The sequence below is a fragment of the Schistocerca piceifrons genome, chromosome 3, assembly GCF_021461385.2.
Source record: "Schistocerca piceifrons isolate TAMUIC-IGC-003096 chromosome 3, iqSchPice1.1, whole genome shotgun sequence".
Classification (NCBI taxonomy): Eukaryota; Metazoa; Arthropoda; class Insecta; order Orthoptera; family Acrididae; genus Schistocerca; species Schistocerca piceifrons.
The window spans coordinates 698559253-698579245 of NC_060140.1; the positions used below are offsets into that span (position 1 = coordinate 698559253).

Here is a 19993-nt window from a genome sequence, read left to right on the forward strand (position 1 = left end):
CATGTATGACCACGCACATCAGGAACGATTTTCACTCAACATTTGGGCAGGCATTGTGGGTGACCATCTGATTGGGCCAGTCTGTCTGACTCCTCGACTTACTGGTGCAAATTACCTTCACTTTTTGCAAGAAACTCTACCCGGCCTGCTGGAAGATGTTCCCCTGGACATATGTCTATGCATGTGGTTGCAGCATGATGGGGCACCCACACATGATAGTCATGCTGTGCGTGGATATTTAAATGAACTCCTCAACAGCCAGGTAACTGGCAGAGGTGCTCGCAGAACATGGCCCCAGCGATCATCACACCTCAGGCCACATGACATTTTCTCTTCACCCATCCAGAAGTGAACCACCTAGCAATGAAGAGGCATTAATGGATCACATTCAGCATGCCACCAATCACATCAAGGCAATGCCAGGAATCCTTGAAAGACTTCACAAAACACCGTTCGATATTACCAAGTTTGTGTCACATCAGAGGGTCACCAGTTCGAGCACCTACTTTAAGTAAACACTATCCTGGCCACAAAAAAGGCCCTTTTCAGAGCCAACACAATTTGTAAAAGACTTTCTGTATGCAAACTAACAACTATTGACGGGTTTGTTCCTGGTACATCTTATCTTAAAACTACAATGGATGTGTTGGGACCCCAGTGGATTCGCCCCCAGGCCTCCAGAGTGGAAGGCTGGCATGCTACCACCAAACATGCAGGCCACCTTAGATACATCACCAACTCCGGCAACCAAAGCATTCGCAGCCATGTGTTGTTCAGAGCATCTGGCAACAGGACAATCCCGCGGCCAATCGGAGCACGTGGTGCAGATTTTCCACAGTTTAAAAATTGTGCGTTGTCAACCTACACAACATTAGTAATCTTGGTTCCTAATGGCATCAGCTATCAAGGGTTAAAATTTCGTGACAACAGTTTTTCTTCACTCTGCATATATTGGGAGGTGGTTGTGAAGAGGTTCACAAACTTACACCACTTATTGCCTGAACCACCCAATTCTGAGCCAAAAATATCGTTTTAGAATGGGAAGAGTTACCCCAAAATATAACACTATACAACAGAAGCGAACTTAAATAAGCAAAGTAGACTAGTTTTTGTGTCAAACAATCACTTACTTCAGATACCACTCGAATAGTAAAAATGACAGCATTAAGTCTCTGAACAAGATCTTGAAATGTGGTCTTTCCAAGACAGTTTACTATCTACCTGAACACATAGAAATTTGAACTGTTCAGTTTCACTAATCATATGTCCATTCTGTGAAATCAAAATGTTGTGTTTTGTTGAATTGTGTGCTAGAAACTGTAAAAACTGAGTCTTACTGTGATTTAGCATTAGTTTATTTTCTACAAACCATGAACTTCTGTCATGAACTGCACTATTTGAAAACAAGCCAATGTTGCACAGAATGTTCTTTACTACCAAGCTAGTGTCATAAGCAAACAGAAATATTTTAGAGTTACCCATTACACTAGAGGGAATATCATTTATATAAATAAAGAACAGGAGTGGTTCCAACACTGATCCCTGGGGCACCACCCATTTGACCATATCCACTCAAGATGCCACATCACAGATATTCTCAACACTGTGAATAATGACATTTTGCTGTCTGTTGTTAAAGTAAGAGGTGAACCAATTGTAAGCTACTCCCCGTATTCTGCAATGGTCCAACTTCTGGAGCAAATATTTTGTGATCAACACTATCAAATGCCTTAGTCAAATCAAAAAATATGCCTAACATTTGAAACCTTTTGTTTAACCCACCCTGTACCTCACAGAGAAAAGAGAATATAGCATTTTCAGTTGTTAAACAACTTCCAAAGCCAAACTGTAGATTTGATAGCAAATTATGTGATATAAAATGATTAATCATCTTTACATACACAGCCTTTCCAGTAACTTGAACAACACTGATGGCATAGAAATAGGTCTAAAATTGTCTACATTATCTCTTTTCTCCCTTTTTATAAAGTGGCTTCACTATTGAATACTTTAATTGTTCAGGTATCTGACCATTCCTACAGGAAGAATTACAAATATGGCTAAGTACAGGGTTAGCATGTGCAGCACAGTCCTTTAATATGCTGCTAGGCACTCCATCATATCCATGAGAGTCTTAGTCTTCAGTGATTTAATTATTGACACAATATCCCCCTCGTCTGTATCATGGAGGAATATTTCAGACATAAATTTCAGAAAGGCATTTCCCAAGAGAGTTATATGATTCCCTATAGAAACAAAATTTTTATTTAATTCACCAGCAATGTTCAGAAAATGATTTTTAAATACTGTACATATACCTGATTTATCAGTAACAGAGATATTTTTACTATAAAATGACTTTATATCGTCAACCTTGTGCTGCTGACCAGACACTTCCACTTCCTTCACAACTGACCATATGGTTTTAATTTTATCCTGTGAATTAGCTAATCTATTTGTGTACCACATACTCTTTGCCTTCTTAATAACATTTTTAGCACCTTACAGTACTGTTTGTAATGGGCTACTGTAGCTTGATTCTGACTTCTAAAATTTTGATACACTTTCCACTTTGTAATACCACTAGTCAGTCACTGAGGCTGCCTTCTGCTGCCAGAACCCCATTTAGAATGTTCCGATGGAAAGCAAATCTCAAAGAGCATGAGAAATTTGTTAAGGAAAGCATTATATTTGTCATCTATGTTGACGGCACTATAAACATCCTGCCACTCAGTTCCTTGACGGCGTTTAAAAACTCTCTATTGTCATTGAATTAACTTTCCTACATAGTCTGTAATTATATGTGACATTTGTTTGAGTACAAAAGCCTTTTAGTGTTAAAAATTGTGCATCATTGTCTGAAAGGCCATCCACCCTTTTACTAACAGAATGCCCATCTAGTAATGTAGAATGAATAAAAATATTGTTTATGGCAGTGCTACTATTCCCCTGCACCCTAGATGGAAAAAACACAGTCTGCATCAAATCATATGAATTTACAGGGTGTCCAGAAAAGGACTCCCTGATTTCAAAATTAAATATCTCGAAAACAAAGATCAATAGAGGAATGCAGTAAAGAGTATGTCTATTGTGAAAGCTGTAAGAAGTTTATACAGCAGTTTGAAATAATAGTTACAAAAGCTGCTAACAGATGGCGCTGTAATCGCCATACGTAATGCCTAGTATAAATAGTGATCTGAAGCCCAGAGCAATCAGTTCCACTATTGAAACGTGAAAGGAGGTTAGCGTACCGAAGGAAGAGATTAAAACCATGTACTCCATTGAACAACGCGTTTTTCTGGTGCTAGAGTACCACAGGTTAGACGAGAGTCCTACGGCAACAAGGCGAAGTTTCCAAGCACGATTTAATGTTCCAAAAGGACCTGATGCGAAAACCATTCGTACACTCTTCACAAAATTTCAATGAACAGGCAGCGTAACTGATGATCTAGTGGGGCATGTTGGCCGCAAGCAAACCGCAGTTACGCCTGAAAATATCGCCACACTTTCTGGAATTATTCAGCGAAATCCAATGTCATCTGTCTGTAGAATTGCATCTGAGACTGGTTTGAAGTGTTCCAGCACACAGAAAATACTGAGAAAGAGCCTACACATGTTTCCATTCAAAATTCAAACGCACTAGGCCATACTCATACGAGCTGTGCAATGAAGGGTTGCCTTTGCTAATCAGATGCTCACAATGATTGATAGTGAAGGATTTGATGTTGACTGCATCTGGTTTACAGATGCAGCACACTTCCACCTGGATCGATATGTGAATAAGCAGAACTGGCGATTTTGGGGGTTCCGAAAAGCCATATTGGTGTGAAGCAAAACCCCTGATTTCTCCTAAAGTTACTGTGTGGGCTGCAGTATGCAGCAGAGGCATTATTGGCCCTTTTTTCATTCAAGAATCGGTCACTGGTGCACGTTACGTTGCAATTTTGGAACAATTTGTCGTCACACAGCAAGCGTTACAGGATCGACCAGGTACTGAATGGTTTATGCAAGATGGAGCCCGACCACATCAGACCGAACAAGTGTTTTGCTTTCTTGAAGAACACTTCAGGAATCGAGTCATTGCTTTGGAATATCCCAAATTTACTGGTGCAGGCATGGATTGGCCTCCATATTCGCCGGATTTGACTCCCTGTGACTTTTTTTTGTGGGGCACAGTGAAAGACATGGTCTACCGGAAGCATCCCGCCACGCTGGACGAGCTTGAATCAGCGATCTCTGTGGCATGTGAATCCATTTCGGTTGAGACACTACGAAATGTGATGGCGAATTTCATTCTTCGTTTGCGCCACCTCTGTAGTGCCAATGGTGAACATTTTGAAAACATTGTGATGTGATTGTTTGCAAAGATTGTTTTCATACGAATATTTCACTTATGTATGCTGATATGAACTGTACAGTGTACAGCCCCATCTGTTAGCAGCTTTTGTAACTAGTGACTGTGGAAGGCAGCTGGAAGATTAAAACAGAATTTCTATTTTGTGATGAATGGAAGCTTGCTCTCAATGTAGAAATGTATAAGTTATTGCAAATAAGCATCCTGTAATATTCAAATACAGCATCACTGGTGTGCTGATTGATACAATCACAACAATTAAATATCTAGACTTAGCAGTTGCAAAGTGATATGAATGAACACATAAAGGCAACAGTAGCAAAGTTGAATAGTCAACTTAAGTTTACTGGGAGAAATTTAGGACAGTGTAGCTCAGCTACAAAGGAGATAGCATACAGAGTTCTAATGCAACCCATTCTTGAGTATTCCTTCAGAGTTTGGGATTCAAACCAGGTAGGATTAAAGGAAAAATTTGAGGCAACTAAGAGGCATGATGCTCGATATGTTACTTTCAGATTCACTCAACATGTGATAGCTACATACATGCTTTGAGAAATCAAACAGGAATTGCTGGAGGAAAGGCGACATTTTTTTCACAGAACACTGTTGATAAAATTTATAAAAAGGCATTTTTAGCTGACTATTGGACGATTCTACTGCTGCAAATGTACATTTTGTGAAAGAACCACAAAGACAAAACAAGAGAAATTAGGGCTTGTACAGAGACATATAAGCAGTCATTTTTTCCTCACTCCATTTGTTAGTGGGCAGTGAACGAAAATGACTGGTAGTGGTGCAAAGTACCCTCCACTATGCGCCATAAGGTGGCTTGTGGAGTACGTATGTATATGAATATTTGTAAATCTGTTCCATGGACTTAGATGAGAACATCCTTTCCTTAGTTATTCCCTGTTAAGTTTTCTGAGCATCTCCAAAACACTCTTACATCAACTGATGTCAGTGAAATACAGCCATCACAGCAAGTCTCTGAATTTCTTTGATCTCGTTCATACAACTGACTTTTGCTTAAAATGGAGTGCCAATTACCCACACTATATTCATCCAGTGCTTCATAATGAGAGCACTTATCAACTTTCAAGGAATGTTAAACATAATTTCAAACCTTCTCTAAACTTTTCCTAACTTACATGTTTAACATCAAATATTAAACACATTAACTCATTTGTTAAGCAATTAGACATTTCAAGCTCTTTTATACATGGGATTTCAATTGTTTAAAAAATCCAGGTTTTACTGACTTGTTCTAATATGCATAAGAAAGTTGCTTTTACAAATACTAATACTCATAATTTGGGGCAGTACTACAAGCATCCCATTTGCAAAATACAAACTATTTGTTGTTAAAATGATAAATGTCACTGATAATCATATCAAGCAGGTGGTAAGAGAAGATTAACAACAACAAAATCTTTCTGAACATTATATCAATCTTTGAACACTGATGAATAGTGAAAAAACCAGCCTGGATTGAGAAACACAATTAAGAACCCAGAAGTGAGTAATTTAGCCATGCAGCACAATCCAATAACAATAATAAAATATAAGAACACGTTCACTTTTATCACATTTCTGCACATATTTAAAATGAGAATTCAAAATAAGTTTGTATATCATTATAATTTTATATATTATACTGACTTGTCAATGAATTCAGCAGTTACTCCAAATGTATCTGCCATAAAATCCAAAGTCAAGCTTTGATAGCATTGCAAAATTTGGGTATATGCTCTCAGTCGCATTTCTCGTATATAGTGACGATAGTGAGGGCTAAGGTAATAATCATGCTTAAGAAAGTCTTCCACTTGAGCTGGAACAAATACGACTACAATGTAGCATCATTGTTGATATTTGAAATAATAATTTAAGATTAATATATGAAAACATGCTGTCCAAATCTACATTGCACAAACAGTCCATTCCATTTGCAAAAAAAAAAAAAAAAAAAAAAAAAAAAAAAAAATATTTTATGATGTTATCTCAGCATTACTGTTTCATTTTATATGTTACAAGAGTCACTAGTCTACCAAGTTAAGCATGTACGCTATGTAATATATGGAATTCTTGTACATAGGATGCACCTGGGAAGACTTGACTTCAAGCACCATTCAGTATAATTGCACTTTAAAAATTAAAAAAAATACTCAAAGGCATATAAAATGTCTGATAGATAGCAAAACAGATTTTAAATCAAATAAGAAAACTCCTTCTATTCAACAGATGAAATTTTAATATTAAACAAAACTTACATAGTGTAGAAGGCAAAGATATTCAATTTTACAAAATCTAAGTTTGTTTCACTACAGACTACATCACATACAGAGACAACTGAGTTTTAAACTGTTCTGATCATTTACTTCCACCAACTGCCAGTAGCCACAATTATTTAGGCTCCCAAGGAACACTGAATGACTGTAATTTCTCTCCTCCAGACTGCTCTATGGCTATTTTAAACTTCAAAAGTGTCTCATTCCTCACACACATAAACAGATCCCTTCCCATCAAGACTTCTTTTATTCCTCTTTCTGTATACATGAACCTTATGGTAAATTATCTTTCTAGTGTCAAATGGATTGGCTAAGGGAAAAGCTATAGGAGAGTAATTTCACACGATTTAATTGTGATGTGTCAGACCACTGTAATCATTGATTGGATAGCTCTTTCTATATTACAGATGAATTTATAACTGAAAACAAGTAGCCTGGGTAATATAGAAAACGCAGATGCTTAATTTTGTTATAAAATCTGTTTCTCCGGTAGCACTATAATATATCTTTTCCATGACAGCAGGGATGGATTATTAGAGGAGTAATTATTTTATCACCTGTAGTATAGCAGTATGTTATAATCTTTAAATGTGCATGAGCCTCTGTTGGACTTTTGGAAGATGGCCTGAACTGCATAGGAACTGGAATAATCCCCTTGTTGGAAGGCTAAGAATGTACAACTTTTCCTCCAAATCCAAGCTTGATAGTCAAGAATGATTTCCCTCCATGGAGTATACTGGGGGCTAGCTGTAACATCACAGGAACTTTTGTTGCTGATCTCTTGCCATATATGTAACGAATATAGTTCAGCTAGATGAGCACACAGAATAGATTATCAAAGTCAAATTTCAGAGGAACAAGAATCTTACACCTCTGCATTACACAACATAGAATAAAAGATGAATGGCAATAGCCAAGTCAATATATAGTGGCAGGTGGCATTGTTCAACATTGAAAAATGCTTAGGCAGTAATCAACCACATCCAGTTGAACTTATGAACCACTTTAGTGATTTACCAGAAGTTATACTGACACAGATCTTACAGTCTAGGCTGTATAGAACACACAGAAATAGAAGTAAAATTACATTTATTTATTTTGCTAAGTTTAGGAAAACATACAAAGATCAGTTTTGGTTGACACACAATCAGGAGCATATCTGACCTGGGATATCTGACCTGGGATTCAGCTGTATGAGGCAAGTCCAAGTGATTTTGCCATCTAGATTAAATTATTTCACACAACTTATCAGGAGAGTGAGAAATTAAGACTTACTTGCCTTTTGAGGAATAAGATCAAGTCCTCACAATATTACAGAAGCTTTCCATTTAGATACAAACATTAGTAATGGACACCAACGTCCACACAGTTGAGGCAACCCTGGATACTGCAGAGGAGGTAGAAACTCTAGATGAGCACTCACTCATGTGATAACAAAGAACACACATGCAAAAGACAAGGAAGTTCTAAGTGGAAATTAGTATGAGCAATCATTTCACAGCTACAGTATTTGTAAATGTGAAGTTGATAGGACACATACCTAGCAAAGAAATAAAGAAATAGTATATCCCTAGTCAGGACTTGGTAAATTTCTTGGATTATGTAAAAAGCAAAAATGGTTATGGAAATATAAAATCCATTTCACACAAAGTTAGAAGAATTACTTCAGAAGTATGGGAAGGAGTTTACAGACGATTTCATCAACCCAGAGATCAATATAACACTATAAATGAAAAATATGTGAGCAATACTGCACAGCAGCAATAATGCTTTGGTACTTTCAGAGAAATGGTTGGATCAAATGGGGGTTAGCATTTTCTTCTGTCGACCACTTCAATTATAGGAAAAACTCATGTGAACTTAATTAGGAAAACTAAGTGTTCAAATTTTACCTGTAAATTCTTGGCAAATTACTTAGGTCAGATATCTAGAGTAAGAACAGCCAATTCCAGAAAAGGACAAATAGCTGCCAAAACCAGACTGTCCTTTATTATTGTTGCAAAGATGGGTAAAGAAAAAAAGGTTGAAACTGAAAGGATTCTCCAAAGAGCAACAGGTGACAGAAGCTTGAAAAAGAAAAAAAGTTTTTGATGAAGAACTTGATGAAAAGGAGTTGTACTACTAGGGATGACTGGTTCAGGCAAAAACATTCCAGAGGATGTATGCAAAAAGTGTTTTGGTATCCTTCAGAAATAATAGGAGGTATTTTCATTTGAAATGAAGTCTCTAAAATATTTTTTTAAAAATTTTAATCACTGTTTCCACTTACTAATTTGGATAGCCAGTGTGAACGAAACACTGACAGTGAGTAATGTTGTATTTATCAGAGACCAGATATATATATTATAGAAACCTACCGTTTTGTCCAGCCTTGTAAAAATGTTTTAACTTGACATACCGTTTTGTCCTGCCTTGTAAAAATGTTTTACACTTGACAGTTTAAATTATTAAAAATGAAAGGAGGTCACCACCTACATATTATTTCAATTCTCCCCCCCCCCCCCCCCCCCACCCATTTTGCATTTTCCGCCCCTTGAGGCAATTTATATGAAAGGAATGTTTGTTTGCTTGTTGAATTTTTCATTAAAAAAAGTAACAATGGCAAAAAATTTCAAAAATCTATGTTTCAAACTAAAATAACAGTGAATGAAAAAGCAATGGAGGTTGCTTACTTAGTCAGCTACCATGTTACTGAAGGTGGTGAAGCCTAATCAGTTGCAAAAAATCTTATTCAGCCTGCTGCTATTGAGATAATAAAATGTATGTTAGTCAAAATCAGCATAAGAAATAGCAATGACCCCTTTTCAAATGACATAGTCAATATCACTTATTTTTCATCTCAAATAATGCAAATTTTCATTGTAAATGGATGAATCTAACAATGTAGCTCAACTTTGAGTATTAACAGTAACAGATGTCAGTAGAAAATGCAGTACTAGAGGAAATTCCTTTATCCCAATCTCTACCACCACACACTACTGAACTCCAAGTCTTCATCTCCTAAATTCTTTCCTTGAGAAGAATAAAATACCATGAACAAATGCTTTGATATCTATAATGACAGAGCAAAGCTCATAAGTTGTGTAATAAATGAGGGTGTATAGCTTATAAGAAACATTGCCAAAAACTGCCATTACATAGTCCATCAGTACACACTTGCTACAGAAGAATTGTCCTTCAACTGCAAGAATGTTGTTGATGGGTTCATCAAAATCATTAATCTGATCAAATCTCAACCACTGAATAATTTTTTATCCAAAATTTTATGTGGGAAAGGTACACACATTTCTTCCTTTCCATGCTGAGGTCAGACAATTATTTTGAAGAAAGAAGATATTTTTGACTTGAACACAATTTCAAATTGAAAGGTCAGTTTATTTAATAGAAATTGACTGCTTCAGATTGCCTATTTAAGTGACATTCTTCCAAAGATCAATTAACTTAATTTAATCATTCATGGCAAGCAAGTAAATGTAAATACTGTCCAAAAAAATTCTTGCTTTAGGGAAAAAGAAATAATTTTGATAATTTCTATATATACTCCACTTCCCAACTATAAAAGGTGTTTTAGAAGAGAAGTATAATTTTGCATGTCTAGATAATTTATGAGCTGTTCCATAGCATGCTCCAGCGCCACATGTAACTGATGTGTGGAATAAAGAATCCTAGTTACCCGCTGTGAATAAGAACCTTGACATCACGTAATGACGCACGATTTGTTGTGAAGGACAGCATAGACGTTCATTGGGTTTTTTATAATTAATATATTTCAGTTCGTATTGCCGCACGGCCTGATGTAGTTGGCTAAAGACTAATACAAGAGTTTGAAACAGGAGAGACATTCACTGAAGAAGCTTTTCAGCTGCTGAAAAATTTGAAAGCAGATTTTAATTTCTATTTTCTAAATGAACAGCAGATTAAATATCAAACTGAATTATGTTCAACAATTTCAGCATTACAATAAAAAGATATTTATTGAACTGACATCTGCTTCAATCATCATCAAAGGATAAATTTAAATTAATTCCATTAGTAGAATTTCAGTACCACTTCAAACATGACTATCTTCAACTGTTGTAAAATGCTATGTCAGTACTTTTACCATTTGCAAAATGGTTCAAATGGCTCTGAGCACTATGGGACTTAACATCTATGGTCATCAGTCCCCTAGAACTTAGAACTACTTAAACCTAACTAACCTAAGGACATCACACAACACCCAGCCATCACGAGGCAGAGAAAATCCCTGACCCTGCCGGGAATCGAACCCGGGAACCCGGGCGTGGGAAGCGAGAACGCTACCGCACAACCACGAGATGCAGGCTACCATTTGCAATTACATATATGTGCAAAACAAGATTCTTAACTTATGTGTTGACAAACAATAAACACCACAACAAATTTGATGCCATAACCATCATGAGTATTCAGTTTTTGTGTATGAAGCCTAATATTATGAATATATGCGAAAATAAGAACCAGTACCACTCATCTCATTAAAATTTATAACCACCATATGATTATGTTACTTTAAGTTTCTTTTAAAACTTTTCAGTTAACTAAAAAAATTGAAGCAGATAAATGCAATTTGAAATAACTGTCACTTTTGTTGCTCATAATCAATATATAGAAGGCTGCATTAAAAACCAGGGTGGCTACTCAAATACTCAAACTTGAAAAAAATACCCTGAGAATTACATGTATGTGGAAGCCAGATGGAAGCTTCGGTTAACTAATGGTGGTTGGGAGGAGGCAGCGCATCTCACAACTCACAATGAGGACTTTTCTTTCCTCTTGGCTAAGACATTTGACTGCAGTTATATTCATGTATTATTAACATATTTGAAATATTAAGTATTTTAAAATTTGTGATTTATAAAACGCAACAAAATCAAATTCCAATGCAAGGTTAGAAACACAGAATTCCCTGAGATTTTATGAAATTCCCTGAGATTTCCCTGATTTTTCCCAAGTGAAATGTAATTTCCTGAGGATTTCAGGTTTTCAAGGTTCATAAGAAGATCACCAGCCTGAACATGTACTATAGAAACAAACCAAGGGTTAGACAATAAGTGGGCTTTAAAGAGGATTACATTTATTGAAAAGATTCAGGAACTGTTTTAAATGCTACTGAGTTAAAAGAAGAACTGAAAGAGGTATAACTCTTCAACTTCATCTACATTTGAACTTACAGTACTGAATAAGTTTGACTGACTTGTTACCTGAAATAGGAGGAGAAGACCCTCATAGAGCTGTTAGTCTCAGTATGATGCTACAGACTTCTAGCAAAGAAACTCAGTGTAGATTGGTACCAAAAGAGAGTGGAAAGAAAAGAGTCTTGATGCTAGGCAGTGGACTTGGGAGGGTTGTAGGCCACATGACATAGGAAAAATTAGGAACAGGGTACCAAGCCAAGTACTAGTCTTAACCAGGTGACAGAGGACACAGGGAATTTATGCAAAGATTTTGGCAAAGAGGATCAGGTTATTGTAGTAGGTGGAAAAAGGAACACCCTGGCTAAGAACTGTAACTACAGCACTATTTGACATTATTTATTTTTCACCTTCATGACACTGTAATTTTTTTAGCCAGTTGTGTAATAGCTTCTCTAAACATTTCACAGTTTTGGAAATTAAAAAATAACAATGAAATTTATCAGAACATAGAAAACATGTCAGAAACAATGAGGAAGTGTAGATTACTATACTTTGGACATATTTACAAAAGTGATGACAACAGACTAACAACACAACTCCAAATATCTTTTGGAAGAAAGTCAACAATCATTTGGTTCCAAAAGGTTGAGAAAGACTTGGAATGATACAATGTAAGAGAAGAAGAAGTAATAGAAAGAGAAATGTTTGGAAGCAAAGTATTAAAAAAACATTTGATTTGATTTTTTAAATTTGGTTTATTCGTCTAGCTTTAAGCATTTTCCATCCAACTGATGTCTTACAGTGTATAGCTACTATATGTTGAAGAAATATATACGGTTCATACTGGACACATTTAGCAGTCATTAAATATAAATGCAACATGCAGACAGACAAAAGGAGAAACAGTATGTGTTAACACAATACAATGCATGCTGAGAAAAACACTATAATAAATATAAATGAGATATGCTGGATACATGCTAATCTTTAAGTATAAATGCAGTATGAAAATAAAGCACAACAGTATTATGCAATAACAGTTCTGTAAAAGTTCAAGTAATATTGTTGTCATATCACACAGCAGCTTTAGTAGATTAGATAATTTTTATTATACATTTCAAATTCTTATATTGTATAAAAGGCTTTTTGTTAACACCACATTTTTGAAACGACTCTGAAGATATTCAGTGATACACTGTGTGCTGTAAGTGGTAACATATTAAACAACTGTATCTATATGTACGGGTTTTGGGTTTTTTTAAGTCTAATAACCGAAATGTCCATCATCAGCCTTTGACATGTGTCATGGTTATGTATAGACTCTCGCAGTTTATGGCTGTCTTGGCTTTCCTTGATATGCACCAAGCAGCTGAGAATAAACAGTGTTGCAACTGTCCAGTAATTTGAGCTATTTAAAGCATTGTCTACATGACACATGGTTTCTTAGTCTAGCAATAAAGCTAATGGCCTTTTTCCGCCAAATAAAACTTCTTTTTGCTCTAAAGGAATTGCCCCATAACAGCACTGCATACTGGGGTGGCTTTGAAAAAAGGCATAATAGGAATTCTAGTTTGGTTAGAAAATAGGTGACTCACGCAAACTTTTTGCAAACAGAATGCTTCCAAGGGAAGAATTAAAATAAAAAGAGCGCAGTCCGAAAAAATGAAAAAGAAGAGGAAGAGCAAACAGGAGATGAAAAATTGAAATTGGGATATGGTCCCTAGAAGGCCCTATTGCAGGAAAGAGAAGACGTCTGCCTTAGTGCTTCCATGATCATTCTTGACGTTGTAGTAATACCTTCACTAAGTCCACTGAAAAAGGAAGTCTGAATGACAATTGACCCAAAGCTATAAACAACATACTAAACTTACCAAGATTTTTGAAGAATTCCGCATAATGACAGTCATATAGAGACATCACATAGTCTTTCATGAAACGGTCATTATGCAAAACTTCCAAAACTTCAGAGTTTTTTATAATCTGTAAAGAAACACATGGATCATTGGAGAATATACAGCAAAAGACTCTCCAAAATAATCAATTCTATTCCAGAGCTTTTCTTCCATATGGTATTTTTGCCTTCCATACAACACACACACACACACACACACACACACACACACACAGAGAGAGAGAGAGAGAGAGAGAGAGAGAGAGAGAGAGAGAGAGAGAGTGAGAGAGATTAGATTAGATTAGATTTACTTTCATTCCAATTGATCCGTAGTGAGGAGGTCCCCCAGGATGTCGAACATGTCAGAAAAACAACAATACATGACAAATATTTACAACTAAAACAAACAAGCTAATGTACCATTCCACAGGTTCCAAGTGGAATGAGCATCATTTTTTAATGAACACTAAGAGTCATTTTACAAATACTAATGCACTGAATTTAAAATAAAAAAGTTTTTTATTTATTTATAAGGCAACTTTTATTTATTTATAAGGCAATAAACATGTAATACAACTACTGTAAAACTTATTTACAATGAAGAGAGAGAGAGAGAGAGATGTGGGGCAGGTGGCCCAAAAAGATATCATATATTCCTCAGCCTCTCTCCTATCTGTCTTATTTGTAGTTACCTCCTCTACATTCCTCAGCCTCTCTCCTATCTGTCTTATTGTTAGTACACACTTAGACCTCAAGCTTTTGCCTGTGTTATTAGATATCTTAGGCCCAATCTATTTTCCTGACATGTAAATCTCTTAAAGGTGTGTTTTAACAATAGACTGGCACCTTAGTTGTCTCTTGCAAAGCCTTTCATGGAATTCTTGCATATTATTCACAATCTTGTAAGAAGTAAGCTTAGTACAGCAGAGTCACTTCAAGGTGGCAACATAAAGTACTAAAATATTTCATTCTTCCTACAACAGATCAGCACTATTTCTTAGCACCATTACACAAATATCACAAACCTCACTACATAATTTATGTATTTCCTCATTCTTATCTTTTGTTGTTAATTTGTTTTCAAATTTATTTTAAAAACTATCTCACTGATTACCAGAATTTCTTTCATTCATTTCCTTGCCTATCTACATTATGTCACAATGCTTTTTTAAAATAAAGTAATGTACTCATATTTTATTAAAGAAGATTAGGTAGAATTCATTGTTCACTTTGAATGCCTCACGCCATATGCAATATTATTTTTCTGAGTTCAAAAGCATGTAGTACGAACAACATTATTTGTGATATTCATGCAGGAATGTCCTGCAGAATCCTTTGGAAGTAACTGGGACAAAATATACTTAGTGTTTTTCTGTATATTTAATCTTTATTTAAATTTGAGTGAATAACATTCTCTTTCAATCCAACAGTTCAGTTCACAGGATCAGTACCAGCAATAAGAACAGTCTATATGATGCCTTAACGTCAATTACTATCATCACAAAAGTGTGTTATTCAGGAATAATTTCCAATAATTTGCTAGCAGCTATGTGATGCCTGACTACTAATAAAGTACAAGTTAAAATGAGTCCAAAAAATTCATTTTGTGTCTAGCTCCTCCTACTCCACTAACGTATTTCTTAGCAGGCGCAGTTAATGTACATACTATTTAATAATATCGCATTCTCACAGTGAACATTGAGGCATAATATTGTAGATAACAGAGATAAATGAATATGTAGTTAATTTCCTTAGATAATTTGTACTTGTGGCTTGTTTCACAGGTTTCAGAAATGTCATGTACACAACAGTACACAACCAAGGGGAACGTAAGTTAGCTGTTGATTAAGCATCACTTGGTTCAATCCAATGAGGATCTGTGCCCAGAATTCCATTAATATCCACCACTGATATTTCTTGTAACTAAAAAAATACTGATTTTATGTCAAAGGGTTTTTCTGTCTGTGTTACCACGTTTGTATTGAACTGGCATGACATCTACATAAATAATAAATGGATGAAACTAAATTATTATCTGGATTGATAAGGGTATTTTCGAGCTGTCTACTACTGAGGACATCTGGTGGGAGCATGGGGAGGAGGGGGGGGGGGGGGTTGGTTGGTTACAACTACAGATAGAGTATAATGGCCTATGTTTAATAACAATTACTCTTTATTAATTCAAAGTTAATATAAAGGAAGGTGTGTACATATAATATTATGTGAATAACATCTGAATCGTATCTCACTGTAGTAAAACCTCAAAGCAGTGATACAATATCTGTAACGAAGCACAAAAACAACTTTTTCTGATACCTGTATTATGATGGGATATCTGTTCATACCCACGAAAAGGACCAAACCGATTTTCTACTTTACCATTAACAATACAAGGTGCAATCCGCTTACTTTCAGAAGAAATATGAGTACCTCATATTTCACAAACAATTTATTTTCTGTGAAAATTTAGTTTCTTCCAGATCATAAAATGTTAAAATAGTTATGGAAATGGAGCTGGATGAAGTACTTGACAACTGCTGGTATTTCAACAAATTTGTAATGCATCAAAGAACTAAATTAAATATGAAAAATAAATCTTGAAGCTAGGTCCTTTGCTGGTACGTACTACTCTTGATGATACATCAATGGTCCTTTTTCTTAGTATGTAATACTACTGATGTTACATCAATTCCATATGTATCAATTGTGCTTTAGCAATTCCATATGTACCAATCACACTTTAAATAACAGCACAAATGGCCAGTTTCCTAGCCCCAGTATTCTTCTAAGTGGCCAGACCCCGAAGTGTTAAGGTTCCATCAAGGATGATTTTGGTTTGTTTAAGGAGGGTGTCCATCATATTCCTTGCAGTTGTGGCATGTCATATATTGGTCAGACAATAAGGACCTTTGATGATCAGTGTATTGAGTTAAGCATCACTTATGCTTACGACAGCTGAGCAAATCTGCTATTGCAGTACTATGACTTGGGACTGGTCACTCTATGGAATATAACAACATGCATATTTTGGAATATAACAACATGCAGATTTTGGCATGATCTTCCAACTACTGGATAGTGTTATTAAGGAAGCAGTTGCGATTACACTGCCATGTGAGCTTATGAATAGTAATTGAGGTTTTTGCTTAAATTCTGGATGGAATCCTGCTCTCCCCTTCATTATATAACAAAGGGACATAGTTAACACTGCCTCACCCATTGATTATTAATACTCACTATCGATAACTCCTGACATTGGTTTCAGTTGTACTAGTGCTCACAGAGAGTGTGTGTGTGTGTGTGTGTGTGTGTGTGTGTGTGTGTGTGGGTGGGTGAGCGCGCACGCGCACGCGCTTGCACGCGGGTGTGCCTTGAAAATCACAGGATGTGCACTAGTCAAAATATCAGTGGTTGTCATAGAAATCTCCCGGCTGCCTCCCCTTACGTTATTTGCATGTATTTTCTATATTAAGGTGATATTTACTGTTAATTGTTTTATTAAGATGCAACATATGACAGTAAGGGGTCTGCAGAAATGCAGCAAGTAGAAGTGTGCCAATTTTCTCTTTGTGGTGTGTGTGAGACACACAAATGGGAATTCTTTTCATGCACAAACTACATCACTGATAATCCTTCATGTTTTCAAGCATGGATGGGAACCTTCAGATGTGATGGATGAGACCAAAAGTGAACCACATATTCATGCCTATCCAAGTCTAATAATATACTGCTGGGTACGTCTGCCTAGTTTCCACCCAACAAGGGTGATACAGACATAACTATCAAATTACCAGCAATCAAGCAATTGTAGATTGGCAGTCCAGCATTATAAAACCAACAGAAAATGGAATAAACATTCTGACTGAAGATTTCCCTCTTCTGGTGGTTGTGACCTGGAAGTTGGGGAAGGAGGGCGGTGAGTGACAGTGAAGAGGAATGAGACTGTTGCATTGTAGATGCTGGAGAAAAAGTTTACTTGAACTATTATCCATTTCATTTCATAATGATTAACCCCTGACTTTGAGCTCTGAGTGACAGAGGAGAGGAATGAGGCTGTTGCATTGTGGATGCTGGAGAAAGAGGGTAATTGAACTATTATCCATTTGAAAATGACTGATCTCTCACTTTGAGCTCATATTCTGGATATGTTGAATGATGAACACCAATGTTTGTACTTTGCTAGAATTGTTGAAATGCTTACTTTTATTTAGAGTATGAATATTACATTTTAGTTGTAAATGGAGTGACATACATGGCAATATTTAAGAGAAACTGTGCTTTTTTGAGCATTTTTTTGGTGAGTGTCAAATTTGAGGAGTCATGTAAGTCTGATCACAAGTAGGAAAAACGTTTCCTTTGCACAGTTTAGGGAAGTATCAGTTGCAAAGCTATTTAGAAAAGACTGCTGTATGGTGTGGCAGGTGGCAGTTGACGCTAAATAACGAAAAGTGTGAGGTGATCCACATGAGTTCCAAAAGAAATCTGTTGGAATTCGATTACTCGATAAATAGTACAATTCTCAAGGCTGTCAATTCAACTAAGTACCTGGGTGTTAAAATTACGAACAACTTCAGTTGGAAAGACCACGTAGATAATATTGTGGGGAAGGCGAGACAAAGGTTGCGTTTCATTGGCAGGACACTTAGAAGATGCAACAAGTCCACTAAAGAGACAGCTTACACTACACTCATTCGTCCTCCGTTAGAATATTGCTGCGCGGTGTGGGATCCTTACCAGGTGGGACTGACAGAGGACATCGAAAGGGTGCAAAAAAGGGCAGCTTGTTTTGTATTATCACGTAATAGGAGAGAGAGTGTGGCAGATATGATACGCGAGTTGGGATGGAAGTCATTAAAGCAAAGACGATTTTCGTCGTGGCGAGATATATTTCAGTCACCAACTTTCTCTTCCGAATGCGTAAATATTTTGTTGAGCCCAACATACATAGGTAGGAATGATCATCAAAATAAAATAAGAGAAATCAGAGCTCGAACAGAAAGGTTTAGGTGTTCATTTTCCCCGCGCGCTGTTCGGGAGTGGAATGGTAGAGAGATAGTATGATTGCGGTTCGATGAACCCTCTGCCAAGCACTTAAATGTGAATTGCAGAGTAGTCATGTAGATTTAGATACAGCCATTCTCTACTTACAGTTGAATGTTCATCGCTCTCCAATTAGTTGTTTTGTCCTAATAATGGTGGAAGTAGATTGCCACAGTTCACCTAATGATAATATGATTTTACACAGAGTACGCGAAGGAACTTGCCCCCCTTCTTGCAGCGGTGTACCGTAGGTCTCTAGAAGAGCGTAGCGTTCCGAAGGATTGGAAAGGGCACAGGTCATCCCTGTTTTCAAGAAGGGACGTCGAACAGATGTGCAGAACTAGAGACCTATTTCTCTAATGTCGATCAGTTGTAGAATTTTGGAACACGTATTATGTTCGAGTATAATGACTTTTCTGGAGACTAGAAATCTACTCTGTAGGAATCAGCATGGGTTTCAAGAAAGACAGTCGTGTGAAACCCAGCTCGCGCTATTCATCTACGAGACTCAGAGAGCCATAGACACGGGTCCCCAGGTAGTTGCCGTGTTTCTTGACTTCCGCAAAGCGTTCGATACAGTTCCCCACAGTCGTTTAATGAACAAAGTAAGAGCATATGGACTATCAGACCAATTGTGTGATTGGGTTGAAGAGTTCCTAGGTAACAGAACGCAGCATGTCATTCTCAATGGAGAGAAGTCTTCCGAAGTAAGAGTGATTTCAGGTGTGCCACAGGGGAGTGTCATAGGACCGTTGCTATTCACAATATACATGAATGACCTTGTGGATGACATCGGAAGTTCACTGAGGCTTTTTGCAGATGATGCTGTGGTGTACTGAGAGGTTGTAACAATGGAAAATTGTACTGAAATGCAGGAGGATCTGCAGCGAATTGGCGCATGGTGCAGGGAATGACAATTGAATCTCAATGTAGACAAGTGTAATGTGCTGCAAATACATAGAAAGATAGTTCCTTTATCATTTAGCTACAATATAGCAGGTCAGCAGCTGGAACCAGTTAATTCCATAAATTATCTGGGAGTACGCATTAGGAGTGATTTAAAATGGAATGATCATATAAAGTTGATCGTCGGTAAAGCAGATGCCAGACTGAGATTCATTGGAAGAATCCTAAGGAAATGCAATCCGAAAACAAAGGAAGTAGGTTACGGTACGCTTATTCGCCCACTGCTTGAATAGAAGAGATAGAGAAGATCCAACGGAGAGCAGCGCGCTTCGTTACAGGATCATTTAGTATTCACGAAAGC

General features: G+C 36.7%; 1 protein-coding gene across 1 annotated transcript in view; it reads right to left on the reverse strand.

Moving 5' to 3' along the window:
* LOC124788536 (26S proteasome non-ATPase regulatory subunit 6-like) overlaps positions 1 to 19993 on the reverse strand; it is a 139755-nt gene that overhangs the window by 18508 nt on the left and 101254 nt on the right. The window contains exons 5-6 of the mRNA XM_047255805.1: positions 13667 to 13775; positions 6014 to 6182 (exon numbers count right to left, since the gene is read on the reverse strand). Coding sequence (XP_047111761.1) covers positions 6014 to 6182; positions 13667 to 13775 — 278 coding nt within the window. The remainder of the gene's footprint in view (positions 1 to 6013; positions 6183 to 13666; positions 13776 to 19993) is intronic.